Source organism: Candoia aspera, chromosome 4 (genome assembly GCF_035149785.1).
Source record: "Candoia aspera isolate rCanAsp1 chromosome 4, rCanAsp1.hap2, whole genome shotgun sequence".
Classification (NCBI taxonomy): Eukaryota; Metazoa; Chordata; class Lepidosauria; order Squamata; family Boidae; genus Candoia; species Candoia aspera.
This window is the reverse complement of record NC_086156.1, coordinates 95,021,804-95,038,640: the sequence shown is the minus strand read 5'-3', so window position 1 is coordinate 95,038,640 and position 16,837 is coordinate 95,021,804. Positions and strand designations below refer to the sequence as shown.

The window sequence follows — 16,837 nt, the reverse complement described above, 5'->3', positions numbered from 1 at the left end:
TGCAGTGGGGCTGGGGATACTTACACAGCTTCATCAATAAAAGAAAGATGGGGATCTTCAGAGAAGCTATCTATTTCTGTAGCCATGAACATAAGAGAGGTAATGCCACCAATGATGAGGTCACCAGGTTGGAAATAGTTGTGAGGAATAGGGAGAGGGTCACCAATAATGCAGTTTCTCATGTCACATTTCCAAACTATGTGAGACAAAAGCAGGAGTAAAACAATCAAGGTCATTGTGACAAATTCACCTCTGTAGCGGAGTTTATCTGATGAAAGTTTAGATTCTCCAAAACTATCCTAGCATGATCTGCAGTACCATCTCAACTTCACAGTAGTCAGAATTATTCTGAAATCTTGAGTACAAATTGTCAGGAATAATCTTTACGGGACTACATCTGATCTAAGACTTGAGCTATACATGAGGAAAACCAGGAAAGATTTATATTCTTCCTAAGGTCTCGTCCTTATTGGGTATAAGTATGCCAGAGAGGCTTAACGACAGGCAGAATTAATCACAGTATTTTTGATAATTATTGATGGTGAGAAGAACTATCTTTAGATTTCAATTCCTCTGTGGTATGTGAGGAATCTGTTTTCTTACCTGGACATACACATCTCTGCTAGCAGGTTAATAGAACAACAAAGGATTGTCAATTTTGAAGGAGCCAGTATGAAAGAAATCTATAGAATGTGGAAGAAAGCAATAAAATAAAAAAAAAAACTTTTCAAGGAATGGGGGTGCTGGTAAATGTGGTTTCATCTGCAAGGACATGTACATGGTGAGTAAGAAGCTAGAATCTCCAAAGGCGACTGTCCACTCAATATGGTGTCAGGACCGTTTCAGAGGAAAGGCCATGCATGTGGAGGGTCAACACTGATGTCCCCCTTGTGTGTGAAGGTGTGTTTGACAAGTCATCCATTTTTGAGAGTGGAATACATTTGGGGTGGGGGGGTGTCACTGTAGGATGTCAGCTATGCTGTTGAACAAAGCATGAAGGAATGTGTCTTGTCTCCCAGTTAGTACTCTGACTTTGGTGCCTCCATCTGAAAGACTTTTCTGCCCCTCCTATCTCACCACTCGAAGTGTGGAAATAATCACAGCAAGGGAGATCCCTGCCTTGAAACCCAAAAGCCGCAGGCTATTTTATACTCCTTTTCCATATCTTCAGCACACCTGATTTGTGTGTCTCAAAGAAGAACTGCAGGAAAGAAGCAGCATGGAAGAAAGCAGGAAGCCCTTGGGGGAAGAGCTGCTGCCCACCACCTACACCTCCAGAATCAGCTCTTGTCTCCATATCCACTTGCCCTCCCTGTAGTAAGGCTCAAGCTAACTGCTGATGATGAATGTGGCCCTCCTTGCTTCTTCCTCTTGCCCTCGGTTGCCGAAGCCTGGGGAGGAGGCTCAGTTCCTCAGTGATCTTTCTTGGAGCCAGGGAGTTCTGGCCATGTCTTCTGCTCTGCCTCAACCTCTACTTCCAATATACCAAATGATCACCTAATGGATTGACTGGCGTTTTCTCCCACCTTGCCAGCCTCCAATTTATAGTAGTCCCATTGATGGCCTCTACTGCTTCTCTCTCCCCAGCAGGCCCAACTGCTTTACCTGATGTAATCTCTCAGCCAGATTAGCACTTTCTTCTTTAGTGCCAACCTTCTGCCTATGAGTGTGCCATTACTGGCCTCTGCTGCCTTTACCTGCCTGACTGTGTTTCAGCCTGATCTAGCTGGTGGAATCTCTCAAATCTCTATGGATGGCACTAGAAATCTCAATGGCCTGCATCTACCAAAGCCTGCCCGTCTTTCAGCAGCAGTGACATTCCTTCCAGTCACATTATTAGGGGTTGACATCCCCTGAGAAGAGAAACCCTCTTAATTATTAAAAGATTAATAGGCCCAAGCCTTGGACAAGTAAGTTGCTGTGAAAGTTGTCACTGGGCATTTGTCACTGTGCAACCAGGCAACCCACATGAGGAGATGGTTGCCAAGAATAACAATCACATTCCAAGCTGGCAGCTGAGAAAGTAACCCATCTGAGGATGGAAGATGAACTCCTAGTTTCAGCACCTCAGTTTTGGAAATCCTGGGTGTCATATCTTCCAAATGAGCTACACCATGCTGCCTACCTGCCTGCCTGACAAATTGGTTGCTGGGTCTCTCTTTAATCCTTTCTACCTATCATCTTTGCCTGAAAATAGATGCAGGGAAATATTTCAAGGATCTGTTGCAGTGAAAATGAACTTTGAAGCTACTATCCACATAAATTTCATATATGTTGCTGAGAGGAGGAGGAGGAGGAGGAAGCATGGACACAAGAGTTATACATATTGAAGTTTTCTCGTGAGAGTCCATGTTTGAAGCTGTTTTGAGATCTTTACTCTCAAACTGTCTTGTACTGTGTATTGTTCATTAAGCTCCTGAATCTCAAATTCCTGTTCTTTTTTCATATTAGAAGAAAGTAAGCTGCAGTAGATGAGGAGGCACTTGGATTAAAAGTAAATTCCTATACATTATAGAGTAGCCAGGCAGTCACCAGGAGTCAACAGTGACTCAAGGGCGAACCTCCTGACCAAAAGAAAAAAAAAGGGGGGGGGAAGGGAAAGGAAAGGAATTTGACTTGTAAGAAGAGTAAGTGGTGAAGAGAAGGAAGGAAGGAAGGAAGGAAGGAAGGAAGGAAGGAAGGAAGGAAGGAAGGAAGGAAGGAAGTGTTCTGTAAGCATGCATGCATGCATGCATGTATATATATATATATATATATATATATATATATATATATATATATAAAATGGTTGTTTTCTGTGGTCATTGTATTTTTATGTACTTTGGTATCCTAGGCTACTACTATCCATCCACTGTAACAATTGTCTAGTCTAAAACATAATCAGACTCACAAGGATGATTTCAAGGAATTCTGATTTATTAAATATTAGAGTGCAGATCACGAGCAAAGCTGAGAATAACCAACACACGGGCAAATTCAAACTATTATCCCCTCCAAACCAACCCCTCCCTCTGAGGTCATCATACAGGTGCTCCTAACGGATCTTGCCAGTCTGCAGGAAAAGTCCTTGAAAGAGTCTAATAACCCAAACACACATTCCATCATAATGAGTGCAAGAAGTAGAGGCTGGTACACAGGATTAAAGCAGTACCCTCCCAGACAATAACACGTATCAACACCATGGCATGGGAAACAGTTATGATGTTTAAATAACATTGAAACAGGGACCATGACATACTCCCTCCCCCCCCCCAAAAAAGAAGCAGAATACAAGGCATAGACTAAGGAAAACAAAACAGGAACAGGAAACAAAGTCAACCAGAAGGCTTTAGAGGATAAGTGGAGAGAAAGTGTCTCTTTAAATCAGGGGCATTTACGTGACAAGCAAAAACCCATTCAGGATGGGCAAAATGTTCCCAGCAAACAAGATATTGGTGGGAGCCACTAAGCTTGCAGGAATCAATCATGTCTTTCAATTCAAAGTGCTGGTGACCATCAATCATGATCGGAGTGGGGGGGGGGGTGTCCCAGCGGGGATATTTGTGTACAGGCTTCAAAAGTCTGCAATGGAAAACAGGGTGAATATGCTTTAAATTTTGAGGCAATTGAAGTTTGACAGTAACAGGATTGACAATATCGACAATAGGAAAAGGACCAATGAACTTAGGTGCAAGCTTCTTTGAAGGCTGGGTAGACTTAATGCACTTAGTGGACAAGTACACTTTATCACCAATGTGAAAATCCAGCGGGGAAGAGCAGTGCTTATCAGTGTGCAGTTCGTAAGCGGCTTGGGCATCAGCCAAACCCTGCTGGATAACGTGACAGGAGTGTGAAATCTTTTGAGCCCAGTCTCCCGCTGAACAATCAGGGGAGGGCAGGGTCCATCTGTATGCCCTTGTAATGGTTGCCTATTCTAAAATGCTATCAGACTAATGAGCAGGAATTCAAAGATATCTGATTTATTAAAGAATAGTGTGCAGGATCACAGAGAAAGCTGAGAATGATGAAAGTGTGCCAAATTCAAACTAAAAACCCTCAGTACAAATGAAATCCCTCCCCCCATAGAATCTTCTTGAGTTCACAATTCCAGGTGCTCCTAACGGTTTCTGATGGTCTGTGGGAAAAGTCCTTGAACAGAGAACATAACCCAAACACGTTCCATTGTAATGAACACAAATACAGAGCTTGGTACAAGGTTTCACAGCAGCTCCCTCCCAAACAGAAATGCGCATCAGCACCATGGCATGTGAAACATTACGATCTATACTGTACATTGAAACAGTGAACATGACATACTGCCCCCCCCAAAAAAAATAAAGAATACATTAAGCAGCAGGCTTCAAAGGGTAAGCAAGGTAGAAACAGCAAACTAAATCAGGAGCATTAACATTGTGGGCAGACACCTATTCAGGATGAGGAAAGTGTTTCCATCGGACCAGATACTGAAGGGTGCCTCGAAGCTTGCGAGAATCAACAATGTCCTTGACTTCAAAGTGTTGTTGGCCATCATAATTGGAGCAGGAGGAGGAGGTTGAGGGTGCCAACATGGTGAGTGGTGCACAGGCTTAAGCAGGCTGCAATGGAAAACAGGGTGCAAGTGTTTCAAATTGTGAGGTAGTTCCAATTTAACAGTAACTGGATTGAAAAGGCCAACAATAGGAAAAGGACCAATGAATTTGGGAGCAAGTTTTTTAGAGGGTTGAGGTGATTTGATAAATTTAGTAGATAGATACACTTGATCCCCAACTTTGAAGGTGTGTTGTAAAGAGTGAGACTTGTAAGCAGCCTGGGTGTCATCTAAAGCTTGTTAAATGACTGGCCAGGAATCAGACAGTTTAATAGACCATTCAGATGTAGAACATGTTTGGGAAGGGGGCTGTGGCAATTCAGGGATGGGAACAAAGTCGTGACCAGGAACCATGCAAAAAGGGGTTTGTCCGGTACTTTGATGCACAACATTGTTGTAAGCAACTTCAGCAAAAGGCAATAAGTCCATCCAATTGTCCTGATGGTAGTTAATGTATGCTCTTAGAAACTGTTCAAGAGTGGAGTTTAAAATCTCAGTAGAACTGTCAGTCTGAGGATGGGACTATGTGGATAGTGCTTGTTTGGCGCCAATCAATTTTAAAAAAATGATTTTCAAAACTGGGAAGTAAACTGTGTCCTATAGTCACTGACCAAACAGAAGGGGCTACCGTGGAGGCGGTAGATATGGAGGAGAAATAGGTGTGCCAATTGTGCGGCTGATGGGATGGATGCACATGGAATGAAATGTGCTTGCTTGGAGAAAAAAAAATATATTTTACAACCCAAATTACAGTTTTCTTCTGACTGGGAGGAAGATCCACAATAAAATCCATAGAAAGCTCATCCCAAGGACAGGAAGGACTGGCCACTGGCTTTAAAAGCCCCTGTGGTTTCCCTCCTTTATGTTTTAACATGGCACAAACATGACAGGAAGCAACATAGTCTTTTACGTCACATCTCAGTGTTGGCCACCAAAATTGGTGGTGAATCAAATGCGAGGTTTTAACAAAACCAAAGTGTCCAGCAAGTTTATCATCATGGGAATGCTGCAAAACAGCAGCCCTCAACATTTCAGGCACATAAAGCAATGTTCCACCCATGCCAGACCGTTTTCAAAACAAACATTGTCTCTATTAGCTAGCAACCAAGTGTCAGATTTCAGTGCCTGGAGAAAGTCCTTCTGTAATTGACAAGGAACTTGCACTTTTCGCCTCCCAGGCTGTGCTGGGGGTGGGGTTGCCTGTGCATGGGTCTGGCTCCAAGTGACAGCAACCAAGCCCAGTTGTGGTTCAGTGAGAACAGTTCCAACCACATCTGCCACTGGGTCAAGGTCCCGAGGTAAACATGACAAAGCATTGGCCAGAAAATTTTTCTTTCCTGGGATAAACTTCAATTGGAAATTAAAGCAACTGAAAAACTGAGCCCAGCAAATTTGTTTAGGGCTGAGATGCCAGTGGGTATGGAGGGCTTCTAAATTCCTGTGATCGGTCCAAACCTTGAAAGGGCATTTAGCGCCTTCAAGGAGGTGATGCCAGGTTTCCAAACCGGCTTTTACAGCAAACGCCTCTTTTTCCCAAACATGCCAATGGTGTTCAGTTTCAGAAAATTTCCTGGAGAGATAAGTGCAGGTTTTAAGTGATTTTCAGAATCCCTCTGTAACAAAATAGCCCCAATAGAGTCAGAAACATCAACTTAGACCACAAAGGGGCATTCAGGATCAGGGTGCTGTAGAATAGGCTCAGCAGTGAAAAGGGTTTTCAACTTTTCAAATGCTACCTGGCATTCAGGCATCCAATTCAGCACAGCCCCAGGGTTTTTTACTTTGTGTGTCTCCCCCAAGCCCTTGGTACAGAGTAAGTCAGTGAGGGGCAAGGCAATCTCAGCAAACCTCTGGATAAACTGGCAATAAAAGTTACTGAACCCTAGGAAACTTTGTAATTTTATCCAGATGCGGAGATGTTCCCAACTTAGAATCACCTGAATTTTTGCAGGGTCCATTTCTATACCCTTGTCAGACACTTGATAGCACAGATAATCAAGCTGGGTTTTGTGAAACTCACATTTGGAAAGTTTGGCATAGAATTTGGCATCTCTAAGGTTGCGTAACACCTGTTTGAGGAGGTGTCCGTGTTCCTCCTCAGTTTCAGTGTAAATGAGAACATCATCTAAGTAAACCAGAACCCCTTTAAACAAATGATCATGTAAAACTTCATTAATCAACTGCATGAAGACTCCGGGTGCCCCTGCTAACCCAAAAGGGAGAACTTTGTACTAAAACGATCCTAGTGGGCAATTAAAAGCAGTTTTCCACTCATCCCCAGCTCTTATGCGAATGCGGAAATAGGCTCCATGAAGATCGAGCTTGGAGAAAATCTTGCGCATTGACAAATGAGCTAACATGTCCTTCATGAGAGGGAGAGGGTACTTGTTCACAACAGAGATGGAATTTAACCCTCAATAGTCTGTACAGAGTCAAAGCATGCCATCTTTCTTTTCCTGGAATAACACAGGGGCCCCAACTGGGGAATTAGCAGGTTCAATAAATCCCCTTGACAGATTATTGTCAATGAAGTCCCATAATGCCTCAAGCTCCTTCTGAGTCATTGGATAAATTTTTGGCTCGGGCAATTGAGCATTAGGGCCTAACTCTATTGCACAGTCAGTTTTCCGGTGGGGGGGGGGAGGGTAACTACTTCTATCTCCCCAAACACGTCAGCAAATTCTTGGTATTGAGCAGGTAAGCCTTCTAATTGGGGTCAGTCAGGGCGCAGTGTGGCGATCGCTGCCCTTCCAACCCCTGCATGTGCAATGATCTCTGCTGTAGGAGCTTGGTAAAATCCATCTGTAAAAGTCACAGTTCTGCACTCCCAGTTTATATATGGGCTTTGATAGGTCAACCATGGGATCCCCAGGATTACCAAGGGATTTCCAACAGGTGCTACAACGAATGTCAAAGTCTCATGGTCACTGCCCATTTGCACTGCCACAGTTCCAGTGAAATGGGTTGCCACCACCACCCCGCCATTGAACCATCCAACTGTGTGAAGAACAGAGATTGCTGGAGGGGGAAACTAGGAAGTTCTAAAGCAGCAACCAGATCAGGGTTAATTAAACACCTGGAACACCCAGAGTCAACTAACGCCCATACCTCTGTAGTTTTTGTGCGGGGACCCAATTTCACATTTACTACTAAAGTGGGGCAGTCAGCACTCACCAGAGCATCTTCACGCCCTTCCTCATCCACCTGCCCAGTGGTGCCCTTCATGACAGGTGGCTGGCATTTCCCGCCGGCCCCTTGTAGTTGTCTTCAGCCTCCCCCAAGAAGTATAGTACTTCTTCAGCATCAGCTGTCCCTTTGGCCACTGTCATCTGCTGCGGGGGGGGGGGGGGGGCGATTTGGCCAGCGGCTTCCCATTTCGATCTCCAGCCTTGGCTTTTGGGCAATAAGCTGCCCAATGGCCCTTTTTTCTGCATCAAAGACACTGACCCCTTGCATAGTGCGCCGCCTCTCCTCATCCCAGGCTCTATAGCTTGGCTGGGCAGAAGTCACAGCACTTCAGGGTCCCCTTATGGTAGTGGGAGGTTTTTCATATTTTCTTGTTTGCATAAAGGTATTTTGAACATGCTAAGCCTTTCTGGCCAGCAGATCCAGTCGTACAATTACTCTGGGTTGTCTCTACACAATGTCCACCGTAGGATGTCCCAGTTGAGTCCCTCTTTAAACCATTCTATTAGGGTTGACTGACATCAGTCAGGGATTTTCGCAGCTAGAGCCTTAAACTCTAGGGTGTAATCAGCTATGGACATTTGGCCCTGGGTAAGATCCTTCAGTGCCTTCTTAGCTCTTGCCTTGGCCAGAGGACCTTCAAAATGCAGCTTTAATGCCCTCATGAAATCATCAAAATAATCAAGTGGAGGGGAGTCAGCATCACTTAATTGAACATACCAGTCAGCCGCTCAGTCCTTCAACTTGGTGGCAATGGCAGTTATTTTAGCCTCTTCAGAAGGGAAGTATGCCCCAAACTGTCTCATATAACTCTTAGCATTAGTTAAAAAGAAAGATAACTTTGTTGGATCCCCATCAAATTTGACAGAAAAGTCTCTCACCCCCACTCCAGTTGGAGTGGAATCAGCAGCCACTTGAGTGGTTGGGCCCCAGGTTACAGTAGCCTTCCCTCTTTGGGGTGGGGACACTGGTGATCGAGCCCTGCGGGGTGGAGATTCATCCCAGAGCCATCTCTGGCCCTGCTATGCCGGCGGTCTGGATGGGAGGTTGGGGGATGGTTGTGGGAAGCGGGGATCTCCTCTACACCTCCCCTGACCCTCCAGTGACAGAGACAGGTTTTTTAGCATGTACTCTATTGATTCTATTTTGGCTTCCATCACTCTTAGTCTCTCAGGGGTTTGAGAGTCCTCCCTCCCTTGCGTGTTCGGCTTTCTCTCTGTTGACACTGTAGTAGATTCCTTGTCTGGGGTTAGCAGGAACCAATACTTCCAGGACACCCCCGGCGTCTCTGGCTGGGGTTCCCCTACTTCATCCAAGGTGATCAACTCTGCGAGCGATTCACTGGGTGCCGGTTGCTCTGGCTGTTCCCCATCCTCAGATTCCTCCCCATCAGAATTGGAACTCAATGCCTCCTGGGAGTCTGAAGGGGTGAGGCTCAGTTCTCCGCTCTTGACTGTCAACTTGGGCATCAAGCTAGCCATCTCCTCAAGTCCCCCAGTCATGAGCTTGGGCTCAGCCATCGTTAACTATATTCCCTCGCAAGAAACTAATCTTGGTAGGAGCTAACGGTACAACTTTGGTGATTCTCAGCTTTATGTAATGGTTGCCTATTCTAAAACACTATCAGACTCATGAGCAGGAATTCAAAGATATCTAATTTATTAAAGAATAGTGTGCAGGATCACAGAGAAAGCTGAGAATGATGAAAGTGTGCCAAATTCAAACTAAAAACCCTCAGTGAAAATGAAATCTCTCCCCCCGTAGAATCTTCTCAAGTTCACAATCCCAGGTGCTCCTAACGGTTTCTGATGGTCTGCGGGAAAAGACCTTGAGCAGATAATATAACCCAAACACATTCCATTGTACTGATTTCAAATACAGAGCTTGGTACAAGGTTTCACAGCAGCTCCTTTCCAAACAGAAACATGCGTCAGCACCATGGCATGTGAATTGTTACAATGTATGAACTACATTGAAACAGTGAACATGACAGCCCTTCACAGACAACCTATATCCCAGGTAGTCAAGCTGAGTCTTGTGGAATTCACCCTTAGATAGTTTGGCGTAAAGTTTCGTCTCTCTGAGTTTTCTCAACACCTGTTTGAGGAGACGTTCATGTTCCTCCTCAGTTTCAGTGTAGATCAATACATCATCCAAGTAAACCAGTACACCATTAAACAGATGATCATGTAACACTTCATTAATCAATTACATAAACACAGCAGGGGCTCCAGCCAGTCCAAATGGGAGAACCTTATATTAGAAGGACCCCAGCGGACAATTAAAGGCATTTCTCCTTTCATCCCTGGCCCCATCTTTTTTTTTTTTTACAGAAGAGTATTGGTGCCCTAACAGGGGAATTGGCAGGCTCAATGAACCCATGTGCAAGGTTTTTATCAATGAAGTCTTGTAGTGTGTCAAGTTCCTTCTGAGTCATTGGGTATATCTTAGGTTTAGGCAGCTGAGTGTTTGGTATTAGTTCAATGGCACAGTCAGTGTTCCGATGGGGACGTAATTGGTCCGCTTCCATTTCCCCCAAAACATCAGCAAAGTCCTTGTATTGCATAGGCAGTCCTTCCAGCACAGGACTACCAAGATGTGCCTGCCCAACGCCAAACTTGCACCCCCCACTCCTGCTGGCAATGGCCACCGTGGGGCTGTAAAACCCATTGGAGAAAGTCAAAGTCCTAAATACCCAATTGATGTACAGATTGTGGAGGGCTAACCAGGGCATACCAAGAATCACTGTGGGGCTACCAGCCGGGGCAGTCACAAACTTTAAAGTTTCAGGATGGGTGCCCATGTGCATTGTGACATTCCCAGTAAAGTGGGTCGCCTCCCCCGCCCCTGCTTCCGAGCTATCTAATTGATTGAACACCAAAGGTAGTTGCAGAGGAAAACTCGGCAGCTCCAAAGCAGACACGAGCTTAGGATGCATTAAACACCTAGAACACCCAGAGTCTACCAAAGCCCAAACCTCTACGGCCCTCGTATCAGAGACCAGCTTCATTTTCAACATCAAGGTAGGGCAGTAATCAATCACCATGGAATTGTTGCACCCATCATCCTCCACCTGCCTGCCGGCGATCTTCAAAGCAGATGGGTGGCGTTTTCCACCGGCTCTTTGGGGTCACCTTCAGCTTCACCTGAGAAGTAGATGAAGTCCTCCATCTCGATTGCTCCTTTGGCAGCTGTTGACTTTCAAGGAACAAGTGGTGATTTGCTGGGAGGTTTCCCACCTTTTCTGTCACCTCCTGTCTTCGGGCAATCAGTGGCATGGTGTCCCTCTTTCCCACAATGGAGGCACTGGCCCCGGGCATAGCAGCATTCAGGCTCCTCCTCCCATTGCTTGGCACTGTGCTTGCCCACTGTAGGGTCACTGCATGAGGTTTTTGCAGGCAAGGAAGCTCGCTCGGGTTTGCGGGTCTGGAGGAATGTAAATTTGGCATCCTCAGCTTTGCCAGCTAAGCAGATCCACCCATAGAGCATGTCATGGTCATCTTGACACAATGCAAAACAGAGGACGTCTCGGTTGAGTCCCTCCTTGAAGTACTCAATCAGGGTGGACTCTGACTAGTCGCTAATCTTACCGGCTGATGCCTTGAACTCCAACGCATATTCAGCCATGGACATCTGGCCCTGGGTAAGGGTTCTCAGTGCCTTCTTGGCCCTTGCCATAGCCAACGGGTCCTCAAAATGCATTCTTAAAGCCCATAGAAAGTCGTCGATAGTGTCTAGCACAGGGGAGTCAGCATCAAGGAGATGGACATACCAATCAGCGGTGTGACCCTTCAGCTTGGTGGCAATGGCAGAAATCCTGGATTCATCCAAGGGAAAGCATGCCCCAAACTCACACATGTAGCTCTTGGCATTGGTCAGAAAGGATAGATTTGATGGGTCCCCATCGAACTTAACAGGAAAGTCACTCCTGCTCTCCCAGGGCTAGGTCCTGCCAATGTCTGCAGACTGTCCCCCCAGGTTACCATTGCCTTCGGTCACGGTGTTGGTGATTTCCCCTGGAATTCCCTCCATCTCCTGTCACCCACTGACATTGAGTGGAGAATGGGGGAGGGCTGTGGATAGAATTTCTCCTTGCGCCTCCCTTGGCCATCTAAAGACATGGACAAGTTTTTTAGCAGGTGCTCTATTGACACCATCTTCGCCTCCATCACACGCAACCATTCAGGGGTGGGAGAATCCTCTCCTCACCAGCCCTTGGGGCATGTGTCAGGTGAGATGGTGGTGGACTCCTTGTCGGGTGTGAAAGGAAATCGGTACTTCCAAGACATCCCCGACATCCCTGGCTGCGGTTCCACCTTGTCCAGCATGATTAACTCACTCAGAGAATCATCCAGTTGTGGCCATTTAACCACTGTGCTAACTTCCAATTCCGACTCTGTAGACTTGGAATCCACATCCAACCCCTTGGTGAGATGGTCCTTGGACATGGATAAGTCACCAGAGGCATCTGGTTTCCCATTGTCAACCTTCAGCTCTGGAAGTGAACTGGTGGGCTCCTCCACTCCATCGGTTCCAACTCTGCTCTCAGCCATTGTTAGCTATTTTCCCTCACAAGTGCAAAACCTCAGTAGGAGCTAACGGCACTGAGTTCAGTATGTTTCTCAGCTTTATGTAACAATTGCCTAATCTAAAACATAATCAGACACACAAGGATGATTTCAAGGAATTCTGATTTATTAAAGAATAGAGTGCAGATCACAAGCAGAGGAAAACTCGGCAGCTCCAAAGCAGACACGAGCTGAGAATAACCAAAGCGTCGGCAAATTCAAACTATTATCCCCTCCAAACCAACCCCTTCCTCTGAGGTCATCACACAGGTGCTCCTAATGGATCTTGCCAGTCTGCGGGAAAAATCCTTGAAAGAGTCTAATAACCCAAACACACATTCCATTGTAACGAGTGCAAGAAGTACAGGCTGGTACACAGGATCAAAGCAGCACCCTCCCAGACAATAACACGTATCAACACCATGGCATGGGAAGCAGTAACAATGTTTAAAATAACATTGAAACAGGGACCATGACACTCACTTCTTACTGTTGCAGTTATTACTTAGTAATCAGAGGTTAGAATGGCATTTTTTTCTTAAGTGACCCTTTTTTCCACGTTATTACTGTGTGCCTTGTTTTGTCTACTTATTTATTTTGTTCTATTTTTGTGTCATATTTTATGGGGTACAATTTGCTTTATGATTCTCTAGACAGTATCACTGAAAATAATATCTCTAAAAATAAATATAATTGATTTTTTTGGCATTCCTTTCTGTTTGATTTTGTTCCTTTTATAAGATCTCTTCAACCATTTTTTGGACTAGGTAGAAGTGAGCTAGCTAATTTAATAGCAGAGGGAGTCTACGTGATGTTGCATCTCTGTGCTTGGAATATGTGGTGTTGTATGGGGTTGGTTTGCTTTATTTATGTTGTTTTTATTTAATAATATTTTGAGCCATCAAGTATTATCTTTTGATGAAATCTATTAATTGCTTGAATTATTCTGTAAACTACATCAATATATATTTTAGTATATAGAAAGAGATATACTAAAGTTTAAATAGATCAATAATCAAGTAAACCTGATCATGATACTTCTTACCCTTCTGGCTTGAAATTTTCCTTTTGGGACATGGAAGACAATCATAGCAGCAAACAGATTGTCCCTCCTGCTTTCTCCTGAAGTAACCAGGGAGGCAGCTCTCAGTACACACCGAAAGAGGTAGGGTCTGCCCAACAAGTGAAATAAGAAGAAAAATGTTAGCATTCAATCAGATATTTTGAAAAAAAAAAGCTGAAAAATCATAATAGATTAATACTCAGGAAATCAAGGATGCTAATATTAAGGAGTTGATTTTTCTCAACAACATCATCATCTGTCCTAACAACCAGGAAACACACTGAGACAATGAACTGGTCTCTAATATTTATTGCTAGTACTTAACAGGAATCCTAACAAATTGAAGAAGCGTGGGAAAAACCCAGACATATAACCCCCAAGGGTTAAGGCGGTCCCGATCTGTGTCTCTTTGAATGGCTGAACAATTCCTCAGTGCTACGCATGCGCTTGACAGTCTGGATGGGAGCCCCCTGCTCGCCATCCTTACTCATGACATCATCGAAGCTATTGAAGAATGGATGTTTTTCCTTGTTATAGTAATGTTGGAAGTTCCCGGCAAATCCAGCATGCCTCATTTGCATGTGAATTATCATGTAAATTGAGTTTGCCCACAATGCAACTCTGAGGAAGCTGTTTGTTGCCACTCTTATTTCTTTTCCCTCTCTTCTTTCTTCTCCACCAGAAGCAAGTACACGGATGTGTGATGCTGTCCTCCATTCTGGGCACCATGTGGTAGGCCTGGAATTCCCCTTTCTTCCACACAGCTCATGGCAGATGTAGGGCTGAGAGTTTAGTGCAAAATTAAAAATTTAGGAAGAAAAGAAAAACAAAGGATCTTCATCTTTTCCATCAAGATGGATGTAACAGAACAAGCAACAATAAAATCAGTAAGATTTTTTTTTTCTTCTTAACCTAATATGTCTAAGTGTGTAATTCTTCATGCTTGGGGGTGCTGAATGTGTAAGATCCATAACCTGTATTTCTCTGGCATGTTCAATGAAGCTATCTAAGATATTTTTCTTTTTCTGTGGCAGCTTCTCAGCTGTGTTACAAGCTCTGCTTCATTTAGCAGGCCACTCAATTGGATTCATCGGGTATTGGGCCCAGGCTTTTTTAGGAAGAGATTTGGGGGGAGGGGCATTGTTTTGTTTGCATTAACATTTTTGTTTTTGAGAGAATACTCAATCTAGCTACTGAGGGGTTATCTTACACAAAAGAAATTGCCTTAAGCATAAAATGAAGAACTTTTTAAAAGTATTTTTTAAATCCTTTTGCTTAGACAAGATGGCCAGTGTAATGCCTTACAATTCAGTGATTTTTATACTCAAACTAGGAGAATTTTATCCCTGGAGAATTTGGGTGGAGAAGCTGGCAAAGATTCTGAATCTGTATAATATTTTAAAGGAAGATTCCCCCTAGTCTAGATTCAGAAAACTATGCAAACTGGGCAGCCAATGAGCTCAGACTGCAAGGACTAATTATGAGTTCCTTTGATGAATCAATGTTGGTGCAGATCCAGTACAGAGGGACTACAAAAGGAATGGTGGAGGAATTGTTTAAACTCTTTGGGAAAGGAGGAGACTACCAAGTTGTTAATTTGGTTAGAGAATTATCCAACATAAAGCTGCAGCCAGATGGAGATATTGATAAGCATATTTCCAGAGTATGGTCATTATTGCACAAGCTTGCTTGCAATGATGTGATTTTGGATAATAGAATTCAAGTTGGATTTTTATTAGGATCTGTCCCTCAAAGTTTCTCAAGCTTTGCTGCAAGTTACAGAAATTCTACCCAGCCTCTCTCAAATTTAATTCAACAATTAAAATCTGAGCATTCCAGGCAGACTTTATTTTCAAATGCAAAACAGACCCATGAAGAGGCAAGCTATTTTTCAAAAACTCAGGGCAAAGATGGAGGTCAGAAGCAGAAAAGTGCTTCAAGACAAAGAAAACCATCAAGTGCAAGAGTGGGCACTTAAAGAGAAATTGTTGGGCCAGGAGGGCAGATCAGAAAACCAACAGGGAAAAGGCTCCAGAAAGAACTTTTGTTGCATTTTCAGCCATTAAAAGAAGTTGCTGTTCTTTTAATATAGACAATGGATGCAGTTTGCACATGATTAATGACCCTTCTTTCTTTATTGAATTGAACCCACGTTCAAAGGAAGAAATCAGTTTGGCTGATGGAAGAACAATCCCAGAAGAAGGGGAGGGGCACAACCTTCTAAAGCGTGTAAATGGAACCACACAGGTAAATATGATTGCAACTAATATTTTGTATGTTCCAGTACTGAGAATGAACCTGATAAGCACATCTTCCCTCATGAAGAAGGGGCATACCCTTCAATTTAAGGTTGGCAGATGCAAAATAATGGAGAGAAAGTGTGTCTTTTTAACAGGGTTCCTAGATCAAGGTTTGATTTTTCTCAATTGCTAAAGACCAGACATGATATGCATGGCTAGTCACTGAAGAAAGGAGGACAACAGACCCACTTTCTGGGAGAGACCATTTGACTGCAGAAATTCAAATTCAAATTCAAATTCAACTTAGTCAGTTGAAGACAATGGATTGGCAAGCAAGGACTGTGGTAAGACTGATGTAAGGCACAAAGCCTGCATGCAGAGAAAGGCCACTAGGCCTGCAATTCCAAAAAAATCAGGCGCTCCAAGTAGCCCCTGGAGCAGATTCACACCAAGCTGTGTGGGCCAATTCAGGGATTTGTTGGGGGTAACAGACAGTATTCCTAAAATAACATTGTCTGAAGGATATTTTAAATAGCATGATTCATTTATTTTTTATTCACATTTCTATCACTGCCCAACTGCCCGTAAAAGCTCATTTTTTTCTTTGAAAAGAATATCTCTATAATATTCTCTCTATATTAAATGATCTTCAGTTATCTTTACGATACCATTCCCATAGTTGTTTATTCATTTAGTCGCTTCCAACTCTTCGTGACCTCATGGAGCAGCCCACACAAGAGCTTCCTGTCGGTCGTCAATGCCCCCAGCTCCCCCAGGGATGAGTCTGTCACCTCTAGAATAACATCCATCCACCTTGCCCTTGGTCAGCCCCTCTTCCTTTTGCCCTCCACTCTGCCTAGCATCTGCATCTTCTCCAGGTTGCCCTGTCTTCTCATTATGTGGCCAAAGTATTTCAGTTTTGCCTTTCATATCATTCCCTCAAGTGAGCAGTCTGGCTTTATTTCCTGGAGGATGGACTGGTTTGATCTTCTTGCAGTCCAAGGCACTCTCAGAATTTTCCTCCAACACCACAGTTCAAAAGCATCGATCTTCCTTCTCTCAGCCTTCCCTATGGTCCAGCTCTCACAGCCATATGTTACTACAGGGAACACCATTGCTTTAACTATGCGGGACCTTTGTTGTCAGTGTGATGTCTCTGCTCTTAACTATTTTATCAAGATTTGTCATTGCTCTTCTCCCAAGGATTAAGTGT

General features: G+C 44.0%; 1 protein-coding gene across 1 annotated transcript in view; it reads right to left on the bottom strand.

Annotated features, from left to right (window-relative positions):
* The window catches only part of LOC134496712 (vomeronasal type-2 receptor 26-like), a 31,913-nt gene extending 19,607 nt beyond the window's left edge, over window positions 1-12,306 (bottom strand). Inside the window, exons 1-3 of the mRNA XM_063302420.1 lie at window positions 11,963-12,306; window positions 11,344-11,570; window positions 25-196 (exon numbers count right to left, since the gene is read on the bottom strand). Coding sequence (XP_063158490.1) covers window positions 25-196; window positions 11,344-11,570; window positions 11,963-12,306 — 743 coding nt within the window. The remainder of the gene's footprint in view (window positions 1-24; window positions 197-11,343; window positions 11,571-11,962) is intronic.
* Window positions 12,307-16,837: the final 4,531 nt, after the last annotated feature.